The sequence below is a fragment of the Sus scrofa genome, chromosome 6 (assembly GCF_000003025.6).
Source record: "Sus scrofa isolate TJ Tabasco breed Duroc chromosome 6, Sscrofa11.1, whole genome shotgun sequence".
In the NCBI taxonomy this organism is placed as follows: domain Eukaryota; kingdom Metazoa; phylum Chordata; class Mammalia; order Artiodactyla; family Suidae; genus Sus; species Sus scrofa.
The window spans coordinates 159,744,972-159,764,539 of NC_010448.4; the positions used below are offsets into that span (position 1 = coordinate 159,744,972).

Here is a 19,568-nt window from a genome sequence, read left to right on the forward strand (position 1 = left end):
AGTTACTGGAATACATTTAAAATGGTGTAATAGGGTTTGAAAGTTAAGTTTGTAGCTATTGAATGAGAGTTTTTCCTTCTATAAAGCTAAGGGTTTTTTTTTTTTAATTTATTTTTTTGGTCTTTTTAGTGCTGTGCCTGCAACATATGGAGGTTCCCAGGCTAGGGGTCGAATCAGAGCTCCAGTTGCCAACCACAGCCACAGCAACACAGGATCTAGGCCGTATCTGTGACCTCCACCATAGCTCACAGCAATGCTGGATCCTAAACCCACTGAGCAAGACCAGGGATTGAACCTGCATCCTCATGGATGCTGGTCAGATTTGTTTCCACTGAGCCACAACAGGAACTCCGAAGCTAATTTATTTTTAGAGTTCAGCCCTGTGGTTTGGTTTCTTGAGTGCTATACTAATGTAATGAACTGAGCCAACCTACCAAGTGAGAGTTCTATAACCAGTTGAAGATAGAAAATATTTGGAGTGAAATGAAAAGTGACTTGAAATTTCTTTCTTTCTTTCCTTTTTTGATGGATTTTTATTTTGAATCCACACTGACAATTTTGCCCCAACTGGATAGTTGAGACTTTGCTCTTTTTTTTTTTTTTTTCCAAGTCCGCACCTATGGCATATGAAAGTTCCTGGGCTAGGGGTCAATTCGGATGGAGCTAGGGCTCCCAGCCTGCACCACAGCCACAGCAATGCCAGATCCAAGCCTGTGATCTTCACTGCAGCTCATGGCAATGCCAGATCTTTAACCCACTGAGCGAGGCCAGGGATCAAACTCGAATCAGTCAGGTTCGTTACTGCTTAGCCATGACAGGAACTCCTGAAATTTCTTTATAATTTACCTTGTTAAAGACCTTAGTAGGTTAAAGTGTGATGTGTGTATTTCATTTTGGGAGTTGATAAAATTGTGTGAATTAACCTATACATTTTGCATTTGTTATTTCCTTTACCTTTTCTTACATCTTCAGGTAGATCTAATCTTTGATAATATTTTAGTGGGGACGAGAGCAGTTGGCTCAAAATATGTTGTTTTTTTTTTTTTTACATTTAACACTGAATGTTATTAATATGCTTTTTTAAAACCTCTCGAAAGTGCAGGTTATCGGACTGATTTACATAAAAGATTCTTTTTGTACCATTTTGTAAGTGATGATGAAGTCACTCAGTAGTTTATTCGATTATTTTTTTTTTTAACCTTTGTGTAGCCGCCAACAATAGTATGCAGCATCTGCAAAAAGGATGGCCATTCAAAAAATGATTGCCCAGAGGATTTCAGGAAAATTGATCTAAAACCTCTCCCACCAATGACAAATCGATTTCGGGAAATACTTGATTTAGTATGTAAAAGATGTTTTGGTAAGTCTTTTATTGCTAGAACTAGAGACTAGATTGTTTCTTATATCTTGAAAAGTTATTTATTTTCTTATTTGAAAAGAGTTTGCCTATGTATTGTTTGGGTAGAGCTTTTTGAATAGTTTAGGGACCCCACCACAGATATTTATGAGAAGCCTAATATGTGTAGGGCACTGTGATAAATACTAAGGGGAATACAGAATGCATCATGTTGTTTTTAAGGAGTTTAGACTCTGGATTTGTGCTGTCAACATGGTGGCCACTAGTTAATGTATGGCTATTTAAATTTGAATTAACTAGAATTCAATAAAATAGAAAACTTACTAGCCACACCTCACGTACTGAGTAGCTACTTGTGGCTACTGCGTTGGACAGTATAAATGGAGAACATTTCCACCGTTGCAGTGTTCTTGCATAGTGCTGCTCTAAATGGCTGTGTAAGACATGTACGAAACTTGGCATAATAGAAAGCAGGATGTGTTACATGCTATAGTGGTGGTAATCAAAATGCAGTTCAAACGCAGTTTTAACTCAGGTGGATCACAGAAGTTGGAATTAATGATGTGGCATTTGAGATGGACTGCATTTTCAGATATAGGAGATTATACATAAAATTGTAGAATGTATAATTTGGGAGAATAATTGCCCTAAATTTGGTAGAGGCAAAAAAAGCAATAGAGGGAGATAAGGCTATAAAGATTTTGGGTAAAGGCTTACATACCATATTTCAACAAACATTTATGGTGTATCTGGAATAAACCTTCACTCAGCACACATTTTTTAAATTACTTGCTGTGTCCCAGTTAAGATAAAATTACTGATGCCATAACATTTAGTCAAGTAATCCTTCTCTTCTGCCCTTCCCTATCTTTACCTCCTGCCAGGTAAGCACTTGTCTGCTTCTTGTCACTGCAGATTAATTTGCATTTTTCTAGAGTTCTTTGTAAGTAGAATTGTGTGGAATGTACGCTTTTCTTTTTTGGGGGGAGGAATCTGGCTTCTTTCTTTCTTTCTTTCTTTCTTTCTTTTTTGTCTTTTTGCCATTTCTAGGGTGAATCCCACGGCATATGGAGGTTCCCAGGCTAGGGGTCGAATCGGAGCTGTAGCCACCGGCCTATGCCAGGGCCACAGCAACGCAGGATCCGAGCCACGTCTGCGACCTAAACCACAGCTCACGACAACACCGGATCCTTAACCCACTGAGCAAGGCCAAGGATCGAACCCGCAACTTCATGGTTCCTTGTCGGATTCATTAACCGCTGAGCCACGACGGGAACTCCTGGCTTCTTTCACTAAGCATTATTGTTTAGAGATTAATCTATATTGTGGTCTGTATCAATGGTTCATTTCTTTTTATGGCTGAGTTTGTATTCCATTGTGTGGCTGTACCACAGTTTGTATACCATTCACCTTTTGATGAATATTCAGTTTGTTTCTAAATAAATCTATTATGCACATTAATATATAGGTCTGAGTGTGGACATATGCGTTAGTTTCTCTTGGATAACAATACCTGGGAGTTGAATGGATGGACCATGGCACATTTTTTTTTCTTGGCAGCTTTATTAAGATATAGTTTGCTACTTTTGTTTTTATTTATTCAGTCATTTATTTACCTCAGTATAGACTCATGGATGTTTCACACTGGGTTATAATCCAAAACTTCTATTTTTTGTTGCTCAGGTTGTTCCAGATTTGGCTATTGGGAGTGCTTTCATTGGGTTCTTGTGACCCTTTGATATACTCCCGTCAAGTATTTTGTTTTTGTCTTTTGGAGGGTTTTTTGCTTGTTTATTTTTGTTGTAATTGTTTGTTTGTATTGTAGCACTTTCTTATTTTCTGGCATTTCGAGATACTTCAGGCTCATCATGTAAATTTCTATCCTAGTTCTAGAATTGACATTTCTCCAAAGAGACCTGGTTCCTTTGATTGCACAATGGTATTAGAAACCAAGTTCTGGATACTAGAGTGCTTGTTATTACTGAGTGTTGTTTCTAGGTCCCCTCAGAGCAAGGAAAATTTACATGTGTATAGTAGCCCACTTATATACACATATCTGTAAATATTTCAGTGTGACCATCTCAAATTTATTAAGCTAAGCATGGCTTTGTACTAATGTCTCCATCATTACATTACCACATGGCTCTTTATAACCTCTTCTTTCTGCTTATCTGTACATTTCCCCCTCCAAGAGTAAGAAACTGGCTCCCACCATGTGCCACCCATTTATTTAATTGTTTCATTTAAGTACATATGTCTAGGATTATCAGATGCTGTACTCCTATTATTATCCTATACCCCTTTGGGAAGTGACTTTATCAATTTGAGTGCAGTGCTTATGCGCAGTTTTGTTAACCCTTGGTCATACAAACTCCACTTACTTTAAAAGTAACTTAGTTTAGCTCCTTTTTCCCCCATTCCCTTGAGTGAAGTTTTTTTTCTTTTTTTTTAAATACTTAATGTATTTCATTACATTTATAGGTGTACAACAATCATCACAACCAAATTTTTACATCACAACCAAATTTTTACAGCATTTCCATCCCAAACACTCAGTCCATACCCCCACCCTGAAACCTGTCTCGTTTGGAAACCATAAGTTTTTCAAAGTCTGTGAGTCAGCATCTGTTCTGCAAAGAAGTTCATTGTGTCCCCTTTTCAGATTCCACATGTCAGTGAAAGCATTTGATGTTGGTGTCTCATTGTATGGCTGACTTCAGTCAGCATGATAATTTCTAGGTCCATCCATGTTGCTAAAAATGCTGGTATTTTGTTCCTTTTAATGACTGAGTAATATTCCCTTGTGTATATGTACCACATCTTCTTGATCCACTTCTCTGTCAGTGGACATTTAGGTTGTTTCCATGTCTTGGCTATTGTATAACGTGCTGCAATGAACATTGGAGTACATGTGTCTTTTTGAGTCATGGTTTTCTCTGGATAGATGCCCAGGAGTGGGATTGCTGGATCAAATGGTAGTTCTATGTTTAGTTTTCTGAGGAATCTCCACGCTGTTTTCCACAGTGGTCGCACCAATTTACAATCCTACCAACAGTGTGCTAGGGTTGCTTTTTCTCCACACCCTCTCCAGCACTTATTGTTTGTAGAATTTTTGATGATGGCCGTTCCGGCTAGTGTAAGGTGGTACCTCATAGTGGATTTGATTAGGATTTCTCTAATCATGAGTGACGCTGAACATCTTTTCATGTGTTTTTTGGCCATCTGTATGTCTTCTTTGGAGAACTGTCTGTTGACATCTTCTGCCCATTTTTTGATGGGGCTGTTTGTTTTTTTTTTTTGGTATGGAGCTGCAGAAGGTGTTTATAAATTTTGGAGATTAACCCCTTGTCAGTTGATTCATTTGCAAAGATTCTTTTCCCATTCTGAGGGTTGTCTTTTTGTTTTGTTTAGGGTTTCCTTTGTTGTGCAGAAACTTTTTAAGTTTGATTAGGTCCCATTTGTTTAGATTTGTTTTTACTGTCATTGCTCTAAGAGGTGGATCTGAGAAGATGTTGCTGTCATTTATGTCAGAGAGTGTTTGGCCTATGTTTTCCTCTGAGAGTTTTATAGTGTCTGGTCTTACATCTAGGTCTTCAATCCACTCTGAGTTGGTTTTTGTGTATGGTGTTAGGGAGTGTTCTAATTTCATTCTTTTCCATGTGGCTGTCCAGTTTTCCCAGCACCACTTATTGAACAAGCTGTCTTTTCTCCATTGTATGTTCTTGCCTCCTTTGTCATAGATTTGTTGACTGTAGGTGTGTGGGTTTAATTCTGGGCTTTCTATCCTGTTCCACTGATCTATATTTCTGTCTTTGTGCCAGTACCATATGGTTTTTATGACTGTAGCTTTGTAATATAGTCTGAAGTCCAGGAGCCTGATTCCTCCAGCTCCAATTTTCTTTTTCAGGATGTCTTTGGCTATTCTGGGTCCTTTATGCTTCCAAACAGACTTTAAAATATTTTGTTGGAGTTCTGTGAAAAATGTCCTTGGTAATTTGATAGGGATTGCAATGAATCTGTAGATTGCCTTGAGTAGTATAGTCATTTTGATAGTGTTGACTCTTCCGATCCAGGAGCATGGTATGTCTTGCCATCTGTTTCTCTCATCTTTGATTTCTTTCATCAGCATCTTATACTTTTCAGAGTACAGGTCTTTTGTTTCTTTAGGTAGGTTTATTCCTAAGTATTTTATTATTTTGGATGTGATGGTAAATGGGATTGCTTCCCTAATTTCTCTTTCTGATCTTTCATTGTTAGTGTATAGAAATGCCGTTGATTTCTGTGTATTAATTTTGTATCCTGCAACTTTGCTAAATTCCTGGATGAGCTCTAACAGTTTTCTGGTAGAGTCTTTAGAATTCTCTAGGTATAGTATCATGCCATCTGCAAATAGTGATAGTTTTACTTCTTCTTTTCCAATTTGGATTCCTTTTATTTCTTTTACTTCTCTGACTGCTGTGGCTAGGACTTCCAAAACTATGTTGAATAGTAGTGGCGAGAGTGGACATCCTTGTCTTGTTCCTGATCTCAGCAGGAATTCTTTCAGTTTTTCACCATTGAGAATGATGTTATCTGTGGGTTTTTCATATATGGCCTTTATTATGCTGAGGTAGGTTCCTGCTATGCCCACTTTCTGAAGGTTCTTTTTTTTTTTTTATCAGAAATGGGTGTTGGATTTTATCAAAGGCTTTTTCTGCATTTATTGAGAGGATCATATGGTTTTTACTCTTCAGTTTGTTAATGTGGTGTATCATACTGATTGATTTGTGCATATTGAAGAATCCTTGCCTGGGATAAATCCCACTTGATCATGATGTACAATCCTTTTAATGTATTATTGGATGCGGTTTGCTAGTATTTTGTTGAGGATTTTTGCGTCTATGTTCATCAGTGAAATTGGCCTGTAATTTTCTTTTTTTGTGGTATCTTTGTCTGGTTTTTGTATCAGGGTGATGGTGGCCTCATAGAATAAGTCTGGGAGTGTCCTTTCCTCTGCAATTTTTTGAAATAGTTTCAGAAGGAGAGATGTTAGCTCTTCTCTAAATGTTTGATAGAATTTGCTTGTGAAGCCATCTGGTCCTGGACTTTTGTTTGTTGGAAGTTTTTTTTAAATCACAGTTTCAATTTCAGTTCTTGTGATTGGTCTGTTCATCTTTTCTATTTCATCTTGGTTTAGTCTTGGAAGATGGTACTTTTCTAAGAATTTGTCCATTCCTTCTAGGTTTTCCATTTTATTTGCGTTTAGTTGTATATAGTAGTCTCATATGATCCTTTGTATTTCTGTGGTGTCCGTCGTTACTTCTCCTTTTTCATTTCTAATTTTATTGATTTGAGTCCTCTCTCTTTTTTGCTTGATAAGTCTGGCTAAGGGTTTATCAATTTTGTTCATCTTTTCAAAGAACCAGCTTTTCGTTTCATTCATCTTTTCTATGCTTTTCATTGTTTCTATTTCATTGATTTCTTTTCTGATCTTTATCATGTTCTACTAACTTTAGGTCTTGTCTGTTCCTGTCTCTCTAGCTGCTTTAGATGTGAAGTTAGCTTGTTTATTAGAACTTTTTCTTGTTTTCTGAGGTGGGCTTGTATTGCCCTTTCCTCTTAGATCAGCTTTTGCTGCATCCCATAGGTTTTAGAGTGTCATATCTTTGTTGTCATTTGCTTGTAGGTATTTTTAAATTTCCTCTTTGATTTCTTTAGTGATCCATAGGTTGTTTAGTAGCATGTTGTTTAGTCTCCACGTGTTTGTGTTTTTTGTACTTTTTTCGTGTTGATTTCCAGTGATATAGATGCTTGATATGATATCAATTTTCTTAAAGTTACCGAGGCTTGCTTTGTAGCCCAGGGTGTGATCAATCTTAGAGATTCCATGTGCACTTGAGAAGAATGTGTATTCTGGTGCTTTTGGATGGAATGGCCTATAAATATCTATTAATGCTTCATTCAAGGCCTGCATTTCCTTTGATTTTCTGTCTGGGTGATCTGTCCATTGCTGTAAGTGGGGTGTTAAAGTCCCCGACTATGATTGTGTTATTGTTGATTTGTCCTTTTAAGGTTGTTAGCAGTTGCCTTATATATTGTGGTGAACCTATGTTGGGTGTGTAGATATTTAAAATTGTTATATCTTCTTCTTGGATTGATCCTTTGATCATTATGTAGTGTCCTTCCTTGTCTCTTGAAATAGTCTTCATTTTAAGGTCTGTTTTGTCTGTTATGAGTTTTGCTACTCCAGCTTTCTTTTGATTCCTGTTTGCATGGAATATTTTCTTCCATCCTCTCACTTTCAATTTGTATGTGTCCCTAGAAGTGAAGTGGATCTCTTGAAGACAGCATATATATAGGTCTTGTTTTTGTATCCATTCAGCTAGTCCTTGTCTTTTGGTTGGGGCGTTTAGTCCGTTAACGTTTAAGGTAATTACTGATATGTATGTTCTTATTACCATTTCATTAATTGCTTTGGATTTGTTTTTGTTGCTCTTTTTTCTTCCCTTCTCTTGTTCTCTCGTCTTGTGGTTTGATGACTATCTTTAGTGTTGTATTTGAGTTGATTTTTCTTACTTGTTTGTGTGTCACTTACAGAGTTTTGGTTTGTAGTTGCCCTGAAGTTTTGATATAGAGTCTATAGTTGTTGGTCTCTTAATTGCAAGTGCATCTGCAGTGTCCTGCATTTGTACCCTCCTCAGGATTTCTGATTTTTGTAGCATAATTATGCATGGATGATTTCGTATCTTTACTGTCTATATACCTTTACTGGTGAGCCTTGTCATTAGTGGTATTTTTGTTTCTGGTTACAGCCTTTTCTTTTCTGCCTAGAGAAGTTCCTTTAGTACTTGTTGTAAAGCTGATTTAGTGTTGCTGAATTCCCTCAGCTTTTTCTTCTCTGTGAAGCTTTTGACTTCTCCTTCAAATCTGAATGAGAGCCTTGCTGGATAAAGTAATCTTGGTTGGAGGTTTTTTCCTTTCATCACATTAAGTATATCATACCACTCTCTTATGGCCTGCAGAGTTTCTGCTGAAAAATCTGCTAATAACCTTATTGGGGTTCCCTTGTATGTTATTTGTTTCTTTTCCCTAGCTGCTTTCAGTATTTTCTCTTTGTCTTTAATTTTGGTCAGTTTGATTAATATGTGTCTTGGGATGATCCTCCTTGGGTTTATTTTATATGGTACTCATTGTGCTTCCTGGATTTGAGTGAGTGGTTCCATTCCCATCTTGGGGAAGTTTTTAGCTATTATGTCTTCGAATATTTTTTCTGTCCCTTTCTCTCTTCTTCTTCTGGCACCCCTGTAATATGGACGTTGGTGCATTTAACGTTTTCCAGAGTTCTCTGAGACTCTCTTTATTTGTTTTCAATCTTTTTTCTCCTTTCTGTTCTGCATCAGTGATTTCCACTAATCTGTCCTCCACCTCGTTTATTTATTCTTCTACCTCCTTTATGCTGCTCTTGGCTGCTTAAATGAATTTTCTATTTCAGTTATTGTATTTTGCATCTCTTTTTGCTTAAGTTTTGTATTTTGTATTTCTTTGCTCAGTGTTTCCTGTAGATTATCCATCTTTGCCTCCAATTTATTTCCAATGTCTTGCATCATCAGCATCAACAGTCTAAAATCTTTTTCCTGGAGCCACAGAATCTCATGATCCCTTAGCTGTTTTCTGGGTTTTTTTTTTGTTTGTTTGTTTGTTTTTGGCTTTTTGGGGCCGTACGTATGGCATGTCGGGGTTCCCAGGCTAGGGGTCAAAGCAGAGCTATAGCTGCTGGTCTACACAACAGCCACAACAACTCAGGATCTGAGCTATGTCTGCAACCTACACCACAGCTCAAGGCAAAGCCAGATCCCTGACCCACTGCCTGAGGCCAGAGATCAAACCTGCTACCTCATGGTTACTAGTTGGATTTGTTTTCACTGTGCCACAACAAGAACTCCTGAAGTTTTCTTTATATATTCATAGCACAGTTAGATTCTCTTGTTATAGCCTGCATCATCCTGAAATTCTCTGACTTCCTAGATGATTTTTTAAATTTGCATATCAGAAAGTTGACTCTTTGTACTGCAAAGTTCTGGAGGTTTTGACAAGTGCACATGTCATATATTACCATTAGAGATTAGTTTCTCCACTCAAAAAAAAAAAAATCACCTGAATTTCTCTTATTCGGTTTGCAGCTACTGATGCTGCATTTATTTTTCAAAAGATGGATGTTAGTTTAATTCATTACAGTAAATTACTGTTTTCTTCCCATTCCCATATTGCTCCCATACTCATCTTGGGGATGAGTCTGGAGGTGGAGATAGAAAAAAAAAAAAAAAAGACTCTTCTTAAAGATGAATGCATGGTAGTATTTGGAAAAATAAAATGAATATAAATGAAATAACCAGAAAGTTGAAAGGACAGTATAAACTAAACTGGCAAGTAGTTTGGAGACTAAGGAAATTCAGTTAAGTAGGTATCATTAAAGGCTATGATTGGGCAGAGCATCTTATAGGGAAGATATGAATTTTGACCAGGTACTTAAGAGAACTGTTGGATTGAATTGGGTACCTAGTGTAACAGTGTAAGAATAGTCTTTTTGGTTTTTAGGGCCACACCTGTGACATATGGAAGTTGCCAAGGTAGGGTTGAATCAGAGCTACAGCTGCTGGCCTAAGCCACAGCCACAGCAACCCTAGATCCAAGCAGTGTCTGTGACCTACACCACAGCTCATGGCAACATGGGATCCTTAACCCACTGAGTATGCCAAGGATCAAAACTGCATCCTCATGGATAAACTAGTCATGTTCGTTTCTGCTGAGCTGCAGTGGGAACTCCGTATAACAGTAGTCTTAACAAGAGGGAAAACATGCATTTTGTGGAAGAGAGTGGATTGTCTGAAAAAATATATATATTAGAAGTAAATATATTGTGGCTATTTCATAGGGAAAATGATCATGTGAAATGTACATAGATCTTTAGAATTATTTTTCTGCTTTTCTCAGTTGCTTCTTTCTCCAGTAATACTTATGACTTTAAAATCATAGAAGTCAACAGATAATTAAGAAAAGTAAAAATTTTAGGGTAAAAAATTAAAGACATTTTCACATTTCATTTTCTTTACTTTCTTTTTCTTTTTTAAACTTAGATGAATTATCACCACCTTTCTCTGAACAACACAACAGGGAACAAATTTTAATTGGCTTGGAAAAGTTTATTCAGAAAGAATATGATGGTATGTCATGTGTTAAAATCAACTGCTTTTATTATTATAGTCACCTGGTGTGAGTTTCATTCATTTGTTTAAAAACTGTTTATTGCATGTTATGTGTTAGGTACTATTCCAGGTCCTAGGGGTACAGTACTAAGAAAAGAAGTAAAACCTGTTCTCATGAAACTTAGATTAAGAGGGGTGAGAGATATTCAGTTAACAAGTAAGTAAATAATGTAATATCAGGAAATAGTAAAATACTGTTGAAGTTCAGGAGTTAAAAGGATAGTGATGAGCTGTTATAGTAGTTCTTTTTGATAAGGTGACGTTTGAACAGAACAATGAATGATATGAAGGAGCAAATACTATGAATATCCAAGGAGAGAACATTCTAGAGAGAAGGAGGAGCCAAGTACACATACGCCATGACTGAATTATGTTGACATGCTTGAAAGTCATTGTGGCTGGGGTGGAGTGTGTGTGGTAGATTGTAATAGAAAGGTGAGAGTTAACCTAGAGGTTGGATCATTAGAGTCCTATAGCTGTTGGTAGTAGGGCTTTTGAGTTTTATTTTGAATGTCTAATGAGAAGCTTCTGAAGGGTTTAACACAAAAGTGACATGATCTGAGAGAATAGAGTGCAGGTCCATTATAGAAGCAAGCAGAATATTTAGGAGGCATAAGTTCAGACAAAATAGTGAGTTGGAAGAATAGATGAGAAGTAATTAAATTTAAGATGTATTTTGAATGTAGAGACAACAAGCTTTGCTGATTCATGTTAGATGTGAGAAAAAGAAAGGCATTAAGGATGATTTCAAGCTTTTTCCCTCACTGGTTAAGTGGTGCTATTTAACTGAGACGGCAAATACAGCAGAAGGGAGCAGGTTTGGGGTATGGGGGTAAGGAATCAAGAGTCCTGTGGCCAAATGTTAAAAAAGGATAAAGTTGATTTATAAACAGAATGAACTTATACTTTTACAAGATCTGTTTTGTGCTACAAGATTCCATTTTAAATTATATTTGCTAGTATATAAAGTATTAGCCAAATCTAGGTTCCTATTATATTAAACCCCATGCACATATTTAGTTGCTAATGAATGTAGCTTCTTATTTATATCTCTAAGTTGTCATTGATTTCAAGTAGGACATCAGAACTAAATAGGAGGATTAAGTTTTGAAAATATAGAATTTATTATCTAAATGTGTAGTCTACAAGAATTAATAGGGAGAATAATCCAATCCTGTTACATCACAGCTTGTTTGCTGTGGCACCTAAGCATGAAGAAATAACCCTATCATAATTTATATCAAATGGATTAATCTCTCATTTTTAGAGGAGAATTAATTCTATATTCTAAGGTGATCTAAGTGTTGGTCTTAACTGTTGGTATTGATATTGAGAAATGAATAAAAGTAGATAAATTTATGAGATAGTTGGAAGAAACTCAAGGATTTGTTAAGTGTTTAGATGTGAAAGTTGAGAGAGGTGTTAAAAATGACGTGTATTTCTGACTTAGGTAACTGAGTAGATGATGATACTGTTTTCTGAGAAATAGGAATAATAGTAGGATTGAGATGAAGTTGATAGTTTAGTTCTGATTTGTTGTATTTATGATATCTATGGAAAAATGGAAAAAGCAGTTAGATACATGGATATGGGATCTTGGGCAGAAGGTCTGAGCTTTATGTGAGTGTTGGAATTTTTCAGTGCCAGTACCAATGGTAGGTAATTTAAGCCATTGTATTGGATAACATCATCCTGTGGTGGGCCATTAGGAGTTAATAGAATACTCCTCTTCCATGCTAATGATAAACTTTTGACTTTTGTTTTCTTTTGCTTAGAAAAGGCAAGATTGTGCTTATTTGGTTCTTCTAAGAATGGATTTGGATTTCGTGATAGTGATTTGGATATTTGCATGACCCTTGAAGGCCATGAAAATGCAGAGGTAAGAGTTAGTGAATGGAAAGGGATGTGGGAGTTTATTTTCTTCCAATGATGAATCTTTTTAATTTTGTGTATAGAATTGATAAAAGTTTATTCTTTGTATGAATATATTAGCAATAGTTGTTTTTAAAATGTAAAAGCATTACCATTATCATTTTAGAAGACATTCAAATATTTAAGTAAGTAAATTTACTGTTTTGGTAATTTTATAGTACAAAAAACATGTAACTGAGAGTTGCAAGTGCTCTTAAATGACTTTTTGGAAAAGTTACTATACCATAGAGTTGGTATTTTTTTCATTAGAGCCAATGAGAAGCTGTTGCTTCCGTTTGGTAGTAAACATTGATCTCACTTACTTTGTCTTTTTCATTATCTCTTCTGTTAGGTAATGTCTTTCTATCACTAAAGGTAGAAAATAAAGGCGTACATTTGATTTATAAGTGGGTTGTGTTCTACAAGTTAATTATAATTTAAGGGTGCTCAAAAGACATTTTCTCCATAGAAGCATTGTTATAAATGATGTGTTCTAGGATAGCTTTTAGAAACTCATTTGGGGGCTGGGGGAAGGGGAACTAACATTGGAATCCCCAATATACATTTTTACATACATTATCTCATTTCACTCTTAAAACCACCTTCGAGGTAGATAATTTCCCCCATTTTACAGATGAGGAAACTGAGGCTTTGAGAGATAAACTGACTTGCTCAAGTTCCCACAGCTAGTAAATGTTGGAGCCGGGATTCGTACCCAGGTCTGTCTGACTCCAGAGTTCATGCTCTTTCCATTGTATCTCACTGCGTCTCTGTAATTTATTTAACCCATAATGTAGTTGAAATATAGTACTAATGGTGCTGTAGAACCTAACCACTGCTTTGTGAAATCGAAAGTTTTCTGAGTTCCACCGTGAGATGCCAGGAGCAAACCTTCCCCCAGAGCAGTCTCAGCAATGAGAATGGGTACTTAACGTTTTCCTTCATTGTATACCAGGCCTCAACAGTGGGAATGAGATTGCCAAGCTCCAGTAAGGAAAGGAATTGAATGGACAGGGGAAAAGTGTCCCAAGTCTTCATAGCAACAACTAGAAAAGGAGGGTATCCCTGTAGTTACTCATTTCTTTACCAGCATAGCCATTGGTATTTACATTTCAAAAATCAGGACTGCTTGCAAGATCAGGGTGGGGCTAAGCTTCTGGCATCTGTAATGGTGTCAGTATAGCCTTTGTTGTATTATAAAAGAATTCAGCGGAATAGTGACCTGTGTATCTCCAAAATAGTTTTTTCAAAAAATGTCTTTTTAACATTTGTTAGAAACAAAGAAAAGATGACTGATGCCTGGTAGGTCCTTATTTCTGGTCCTAAGAAATTGCTTCTGATGTTAACATCTTGTGATATAAAGCAACTAAAAAGTTTAAATTTTTTAGTTCTCCTTAAGTAACTGCTACTCAGTGCCATCTATTTACTTGGAAAGCGGTTCCCTCTTTCCATTCTTTTTTTTTTTTTTTTTTTTTTTTTGTCTTTTTGCTATTTCTTGGGCTGTTCCCGCGGCATATGGAGATTCCCAGGCTAGAGGTCCAATCGGAGCTGTAGCCACCGGCCTACACCAGAGCCACAGCAACACGGGATCCTAGCCGCGTCTGCAACCTACACCACAGCTCATAGCAACACCAGATCGTTAACCCACTGAGCAAGGGCAGGGACCGAACCCTCAACCTCATGGTTCCTAGTTGGATTCGTTAACCACTGCGCCACAACGGGAACTCCCCTCTTTCCATTCTGAAGGGCAGGAATTGAGGGAATAGGAAATGGTTTTTACCCAGGGAGGAGGTTAGGATTTTAGAGATCTTTTATGTAAAATTTAATAATCAGATTCCATTCACAAAGGGTTTGTATACTATATGTTATCTGTGCCATTCACATTGGAAAGTCTGAAAGAATGAAAAAGAATATTTTATTCCAGATGAGCCATAATTGCAGGTTTTAAGTTGTATCTTTGCATAATAAAGAGAAAATAACTTCTTTTATTATGTGTTAATTAGTAACTAAAGTTCCTTCAAAATCCCCAGGTTAAGCTGCAGTGGCTACTGCTCTCTTGTAGCTAAAAAGAGCATTATGGCTCAGTAGGTTAAAGATCAGGCATTGTCACTGCAGTAGCTCATGTTGCTGCTGTGGTGCAAGTTTGATCCCTGGCCTGGGAACTTCCACATGCTGTGGGCGTGGCCAAAAATAAAAAAGAAAATAAAAAATAAAAAGAGCCTATTGGGGTTATGCAAAAGTGATTTTAGTAGCAAGTATAGGTATTGATAACCTTTCAGCTTAATCCAGTTAATTTATGCCATTATCTTCCCTGTGCCTTATATTATGGTTATTGTTACCATATCAGTCTTACTGTCTAGTTTTTATTTTTTAATTTTTTTTTTGTCTTTTTTTTTAGGGCCCCACCTGCGGCATATGGAGGTTCCTAGGCTTAGGGTCTGATCGAAGCTATAGCTGCCGGCCTACGCCACAGCCACAGCAATGCCAGATCCTTAACCCACTGAGTGAGGCCAGGGATCAAACCCACAACCTCATGGTTCCTAGTTGGATTCATTTCCTATGCACCACGATGGGAACTCCACTGTCTAGTTTTTAAATAACCAACACATTTAAATTTGCAGAGATAAAAGTTTTTTTTTAAAGAAGTAAGTGCTGGTAATAGTAGAATTATTTTTCTTTTCTTCATCAACATAATAGCAATAAATAGCTCACAGACTTAAAGTGCTGCTTTGTATGACCTCTGCTGCTGAATGCTTTACATATGTGTCTTATGTCATCTTTCCAGGTACTTTATAGAATTGTAGGAGTTTTTGATTATCTTGATTTTATAATAGTAGCATGAGGCTCAGAGGGGTTAAGGATCAGGTCAAAGTACACAACTTGGGAGTTCTCATTGTGGCTCAGTGGTGGAAACGAACCTGACTAGTATACATAAGGATGTGGGTTCAATCCCTGGCCTCACTCAGTGGGTGGGAAGTATCCAGCATTGCCATGAGCTGTGGTGTAGGTTACAGATATGGCTCAAATCCCATATTTCTGTGGCTGTGGCATAGGCTGGCAGTTGCAGCTCCAGTTTGACCCCCAGCACAGGAACTTTCATATGCTCCAGGTGCAGCCCTAAAAAGCCAAAAAAAAAAAAAAAAAAAAGTTCACAGGTAGTCAATACTTAGTTTAAGATTTGAATCTGGGAGTTCTCTTGTGATGTAGCAGGTTAAGGATCTGGTATTGTCACTGCAGTGGCTTGGGTTTAGTCCCTGGCCTGTGAATTTATGGATGCTGGGGGGCATGGTCAATAAAAACATTTTGAATCCAGGTTTGTCTAAATTCAGAGCCTATGTTTTTTTTTTTTTTTTTTTTTTTTTTTGGTCTTTTTAGGACCACACCTGCGGCATATGGAGGTTCCCAGGCTAGGGGTCGAATCGGAGCTGTAGCTGCTGGCGTACGCCACAGCCATAGCAATGCCAGATCTGAGCTGTGTTTGTGACCTATACCACAGCTCACGGCAATGCCAACGCCAGATCCTTAACCCACTAAGCGATGCCAGGATCCAACCTGCATCCTCATGGATACTAGTCAGATTTGTTTCCCCTGAGCCAAGACGGGATCTTCCAGAGCCTATGTTCTTTATCATTTTACTGTTTTGCCTTCACCAAACCCATCAACCTATCTCTAGTTACTCATTCATGTATTTTAAAACATTATTCTCCTGTCTTGGTGCTTCTCAAACTTTAATGTGGATGTGAATTATCTGGGGATCTTTTTAATAGTCAGATTATAATTCAGAAGACTGAAGTAGGGTCTGAGATTCTTCATTTCGCTCAAGTTTCCAGGTGTTGGTGATACTCCGGGTCTGTGGACCATATTCTTTGACTAATAAGGTTATATAGACCTTCTGGTTGGAGATTTTAAACACTAGTATTAAATGTTTAGATTAAAACAAAATTTGCACAGGGTCAAGTTGAGTCAGACAAGCTTTATTATTTATATCTTTTGTTTTTTAGAAATTAAATTGTAAGGAAATAATAGAAAATTTGGCGAAAATTCTTAAAAGACATCCAGGTATGAAACTTTAAATTACAGCTTTAAAACAATAGAAATTGTTTTTAGTTTTATGAAAATTATCTAACCTAGTGAAGTTTTCCTTTTTTTTTTAAATCAGGGTTAAGAAACATTTTGCCTATAACTACTGCCAAAGTGCCTATAGTAAAATTTGAACACAGACGAAGTGGTCTAGAAGGAGATATCAGTTTATATAATACATTGGTAAGTTTCATTTTCTGTTAAGACCCAGGTATGTTTACACTTGTCATTTTTAAAGCTTACAGATCATTGACTATACCTTTATGTTTAAAACTTGTGAATGTGAACAGTATAGGGAAAAAAATACTTTATTAATTGTCTTAAATTTCCTACAAATTGAAGATTAGTTTTTATTTGACTCATTTACAGATATTTTAAGTTTAACATTTATATGTTGTTTGGAGTTTATTGTATCTTTTTATCTGATCCATAAGTTTAAATTTTAAAAAATTTGAAATGTTTTCAAATATGTAATTATTTTTTTAGGCTCAACATAATACAAGAATGCTAGCTACATATGCAGCTATTGATCCTAGAGTGCAGTACTTGGGATATACTATGAAAGTGTTTGCTAAGGTATTTATGAAAAAGTTAATGATCTGCTTTCTTATAATACCACTCTGTTAAAGTGAAACATAGCAATGTCAGACTTAGGAAAAATATTTTCTCAAGTTTTGTTTACCTGAGCTTTTAAAACAAAACAGTCAGTATTACGTGGTTTAAATTTACACCTCTTAGACTAGAGTAATTCTTAGTTTTTTTTCCTGTGTGTGCTCTCTTGTTGTGTCTAGTAAATTTCTCATAGTAAAATTTCTCATTGCAGTACTGATTTTCAACCACAGGCATGGGAGTTGGCATACTATTACTAGTTAAGAATCTTTAGGTTAGGGAGTTCACTTTGTGGCACAGCAGAAACAAATCTGTCTAGTAACCATGAGGTTGTGGGTTTGATCCCCGGCCTTGCTCAGTGGGTTAAGGATCTGGCATTGCCGTGAGCTGTGTGGTGTAGGTCCCAGATGTAGTTTGGATCCTGTATTGCTGTGGCTGTGACATAGGCTGGCAGCTGTAGCTCCAATTCAGCCCCTAGCCTGGGAACCTCCACATGCTGCAGGTGTGGCCCTAAAAAGCAAAAAAAAAAAAAAAAAAAAAAAAAAAAAAATTGAAATAGCAATGTATTCATGTGGTTCAAAATTTAAAAGGTCTAATAAGGTTTATGGCAGAAATGCCCCGTTCCACATCTGTCTCCTAGCCAACCAGTGTCTTATTGGAGACAACTGGTGCAAAAGTTTCCTCTGTATCCTTCCAGAAGTGTATTATTCCAATACAAGCAACTACATAAATTTCCTATCTCTTTTTTAATTAGAGGTATAAACATACTGAAAAGATTGTTTTGTACTTTGTTTTTTTAACTGAGCAGTAGATGTAGAAGATTATTTCCTAAGAGTTTCCTTGTTCTTTTTTATTTTTATTTTTTTGCTTTTTAGAGCTGTCACTGCAGCATATGGAGGTTCCCAGGCTAGGGGAAGAATTGGAGCTACAGATGCCGGCTTATACCACAGCCATGCAAAATCCAAGTCACGTCTATGACCTACACCGTGGCTCATGGCAGTGCTTTAACCCACTTCCAGGGATTGAACCTGAGTCCTCAGGGACACTAGTTGGGTTCGATACTGCTGAGCCGTGAAAAGAACTCCTCCTCGTTCTTTTTTTTTTTTCTTTTTAGGGCCACACCCACAGCATATGGAAGATCCCAGGCTAGGTGTCAAATCAGAGCTACAACTGCCAGCCTACGCCACAGCCACGTGGGATCTGAGCCACATCTACAACCTATACCACAGATTACAGCAACATGCCAGATCCTTAACCCACTGAACAAGGCCAGGGATCAGACCCACATCCTCATGGATCCTAGTCGGGTTCTTTAACCCCTTGTTCTTTTTTAGTGGCTACATACTGTTCCAGTGTGTGGATAGTCATCAGTTTTTTAAACCTGTGCTTTAGTGATGAGCTTTAAGTTCTTTCTGTTATTTGCTCTTAAAATAGTGGTACAATAAACATTTTGTCATTTTACATGTTTTTTGGCATATTTGCAAGATAAATTCTTAGAATAGAATTGCTACATTAAAGATGTGCTTTTATATTTTTGATACTGTGAAATTATTCTTCATAAATTTATGCTGCTATATATTCTCATATATAATGTATAAAAGTGCCTGTTTACCCATACCTTCTGTAGCAGTTAGTTATTGGACTTATGGATATTTGATAGTTTCATGGGTTAAAAAAATGTTGTCTTAAAGTAGTGAGTACCTCTGCATAGAATAATTCTAAAGTTTATTTCAATCATTATGTTTCTTTAGCGATGTGACATTGGAGATGCTTCCAGAGGTAGTTTGTCTTCATATGCTTATATCCTTATGGTGCTGTACTTTCTGCAGCAGAGAAAACCACCTGTTATCCCAGTTCTACAAGAGGTAGGTGTTTAAGAAAGTTATAAAGGTGTTTCTTGTGAAAACAATAGATCTAAATATAGTAGATCTTGCTTAGTTCATGGGATCATGAAGGATTTTTCCCATTATGGATGTCCTAAGTTTTCTTCTGTCAATAGTATAATCAAACAGTGAACCTTTTTGAAAAGTTTATTATGAGAGAATGTAGACTACCAAAAGAATATTAGATGAATAGAATTATTGAATAGCTTTTGCAGCATTTTTGTATTTCACTCTTAGAATGCTGCTAGTGATTATGAAATTTGTAGCCATTCATGAACTCATAGTCACTCAGATGCAAATACATGTTTCTCCTTTCCAGAGTATTCTCACTCCACCTGCTTGGCAATGAAGTTTAATTTATTCCTGTGTATACTTTGGTCAACTTTGTAAATTTTGATTGAGAAAAAAAAGGAAGTTCTTCCTTATCTCTGTAAGATCATATTAGTTGCCTTAAGCATAAGGATATGCATCAGAAGAACAAGTTAT

The 19,568-nt window shown here is 36.7% G+C and overlaps 1 protein-coding gene across 13 annotated transcripts in view; it reads left to right on the plus strand.

Moving 5' to 3' along the window:
• The window catches only part of ZCCHC11 (zinc finger CCHC-type containing 11), a 138,793-nt gene that overhangs the window by 89,314 nt on the left and 29,911 nt on the right, over positions 1–19,568 (plus strand). For all 13 annotated transcript variants that reach the window (XR_002345200.1, XM_021096637.1, XM_021096638.1 and 10 more), the window contains 7 exons: positions 1,210–1,360; positions 10,471–10,557; positions 12,375–12,478; positions 16,512–16,569; positions 16,670–16,773; positions 17,077–17,166; positions 18,951–19,064. Coding sequence is in view for 12 of the 13 variants with exons in the window: in XM_021096637.1 (XP_020952296.1) it covers positions 1,210–1,360; positions 10,471–10,557; positions 12,375–12,478; positions 16,512–16,569; positions 16,670–16,773; positions 17,077–17,166; positions 18,951–19,064 (708 nt within the window). In the remaining variant the exon portion in view is untranslated. The remainder of the gene's footprint in view (positions 1–1,209; positions 1,361–10,470; positions 10,558–12,374; positions 12,479–16,511; positions 16,570–16,669; positions 16,774–17,076; positions 17,167–18,950; positions 19,065–19,568) is intronic.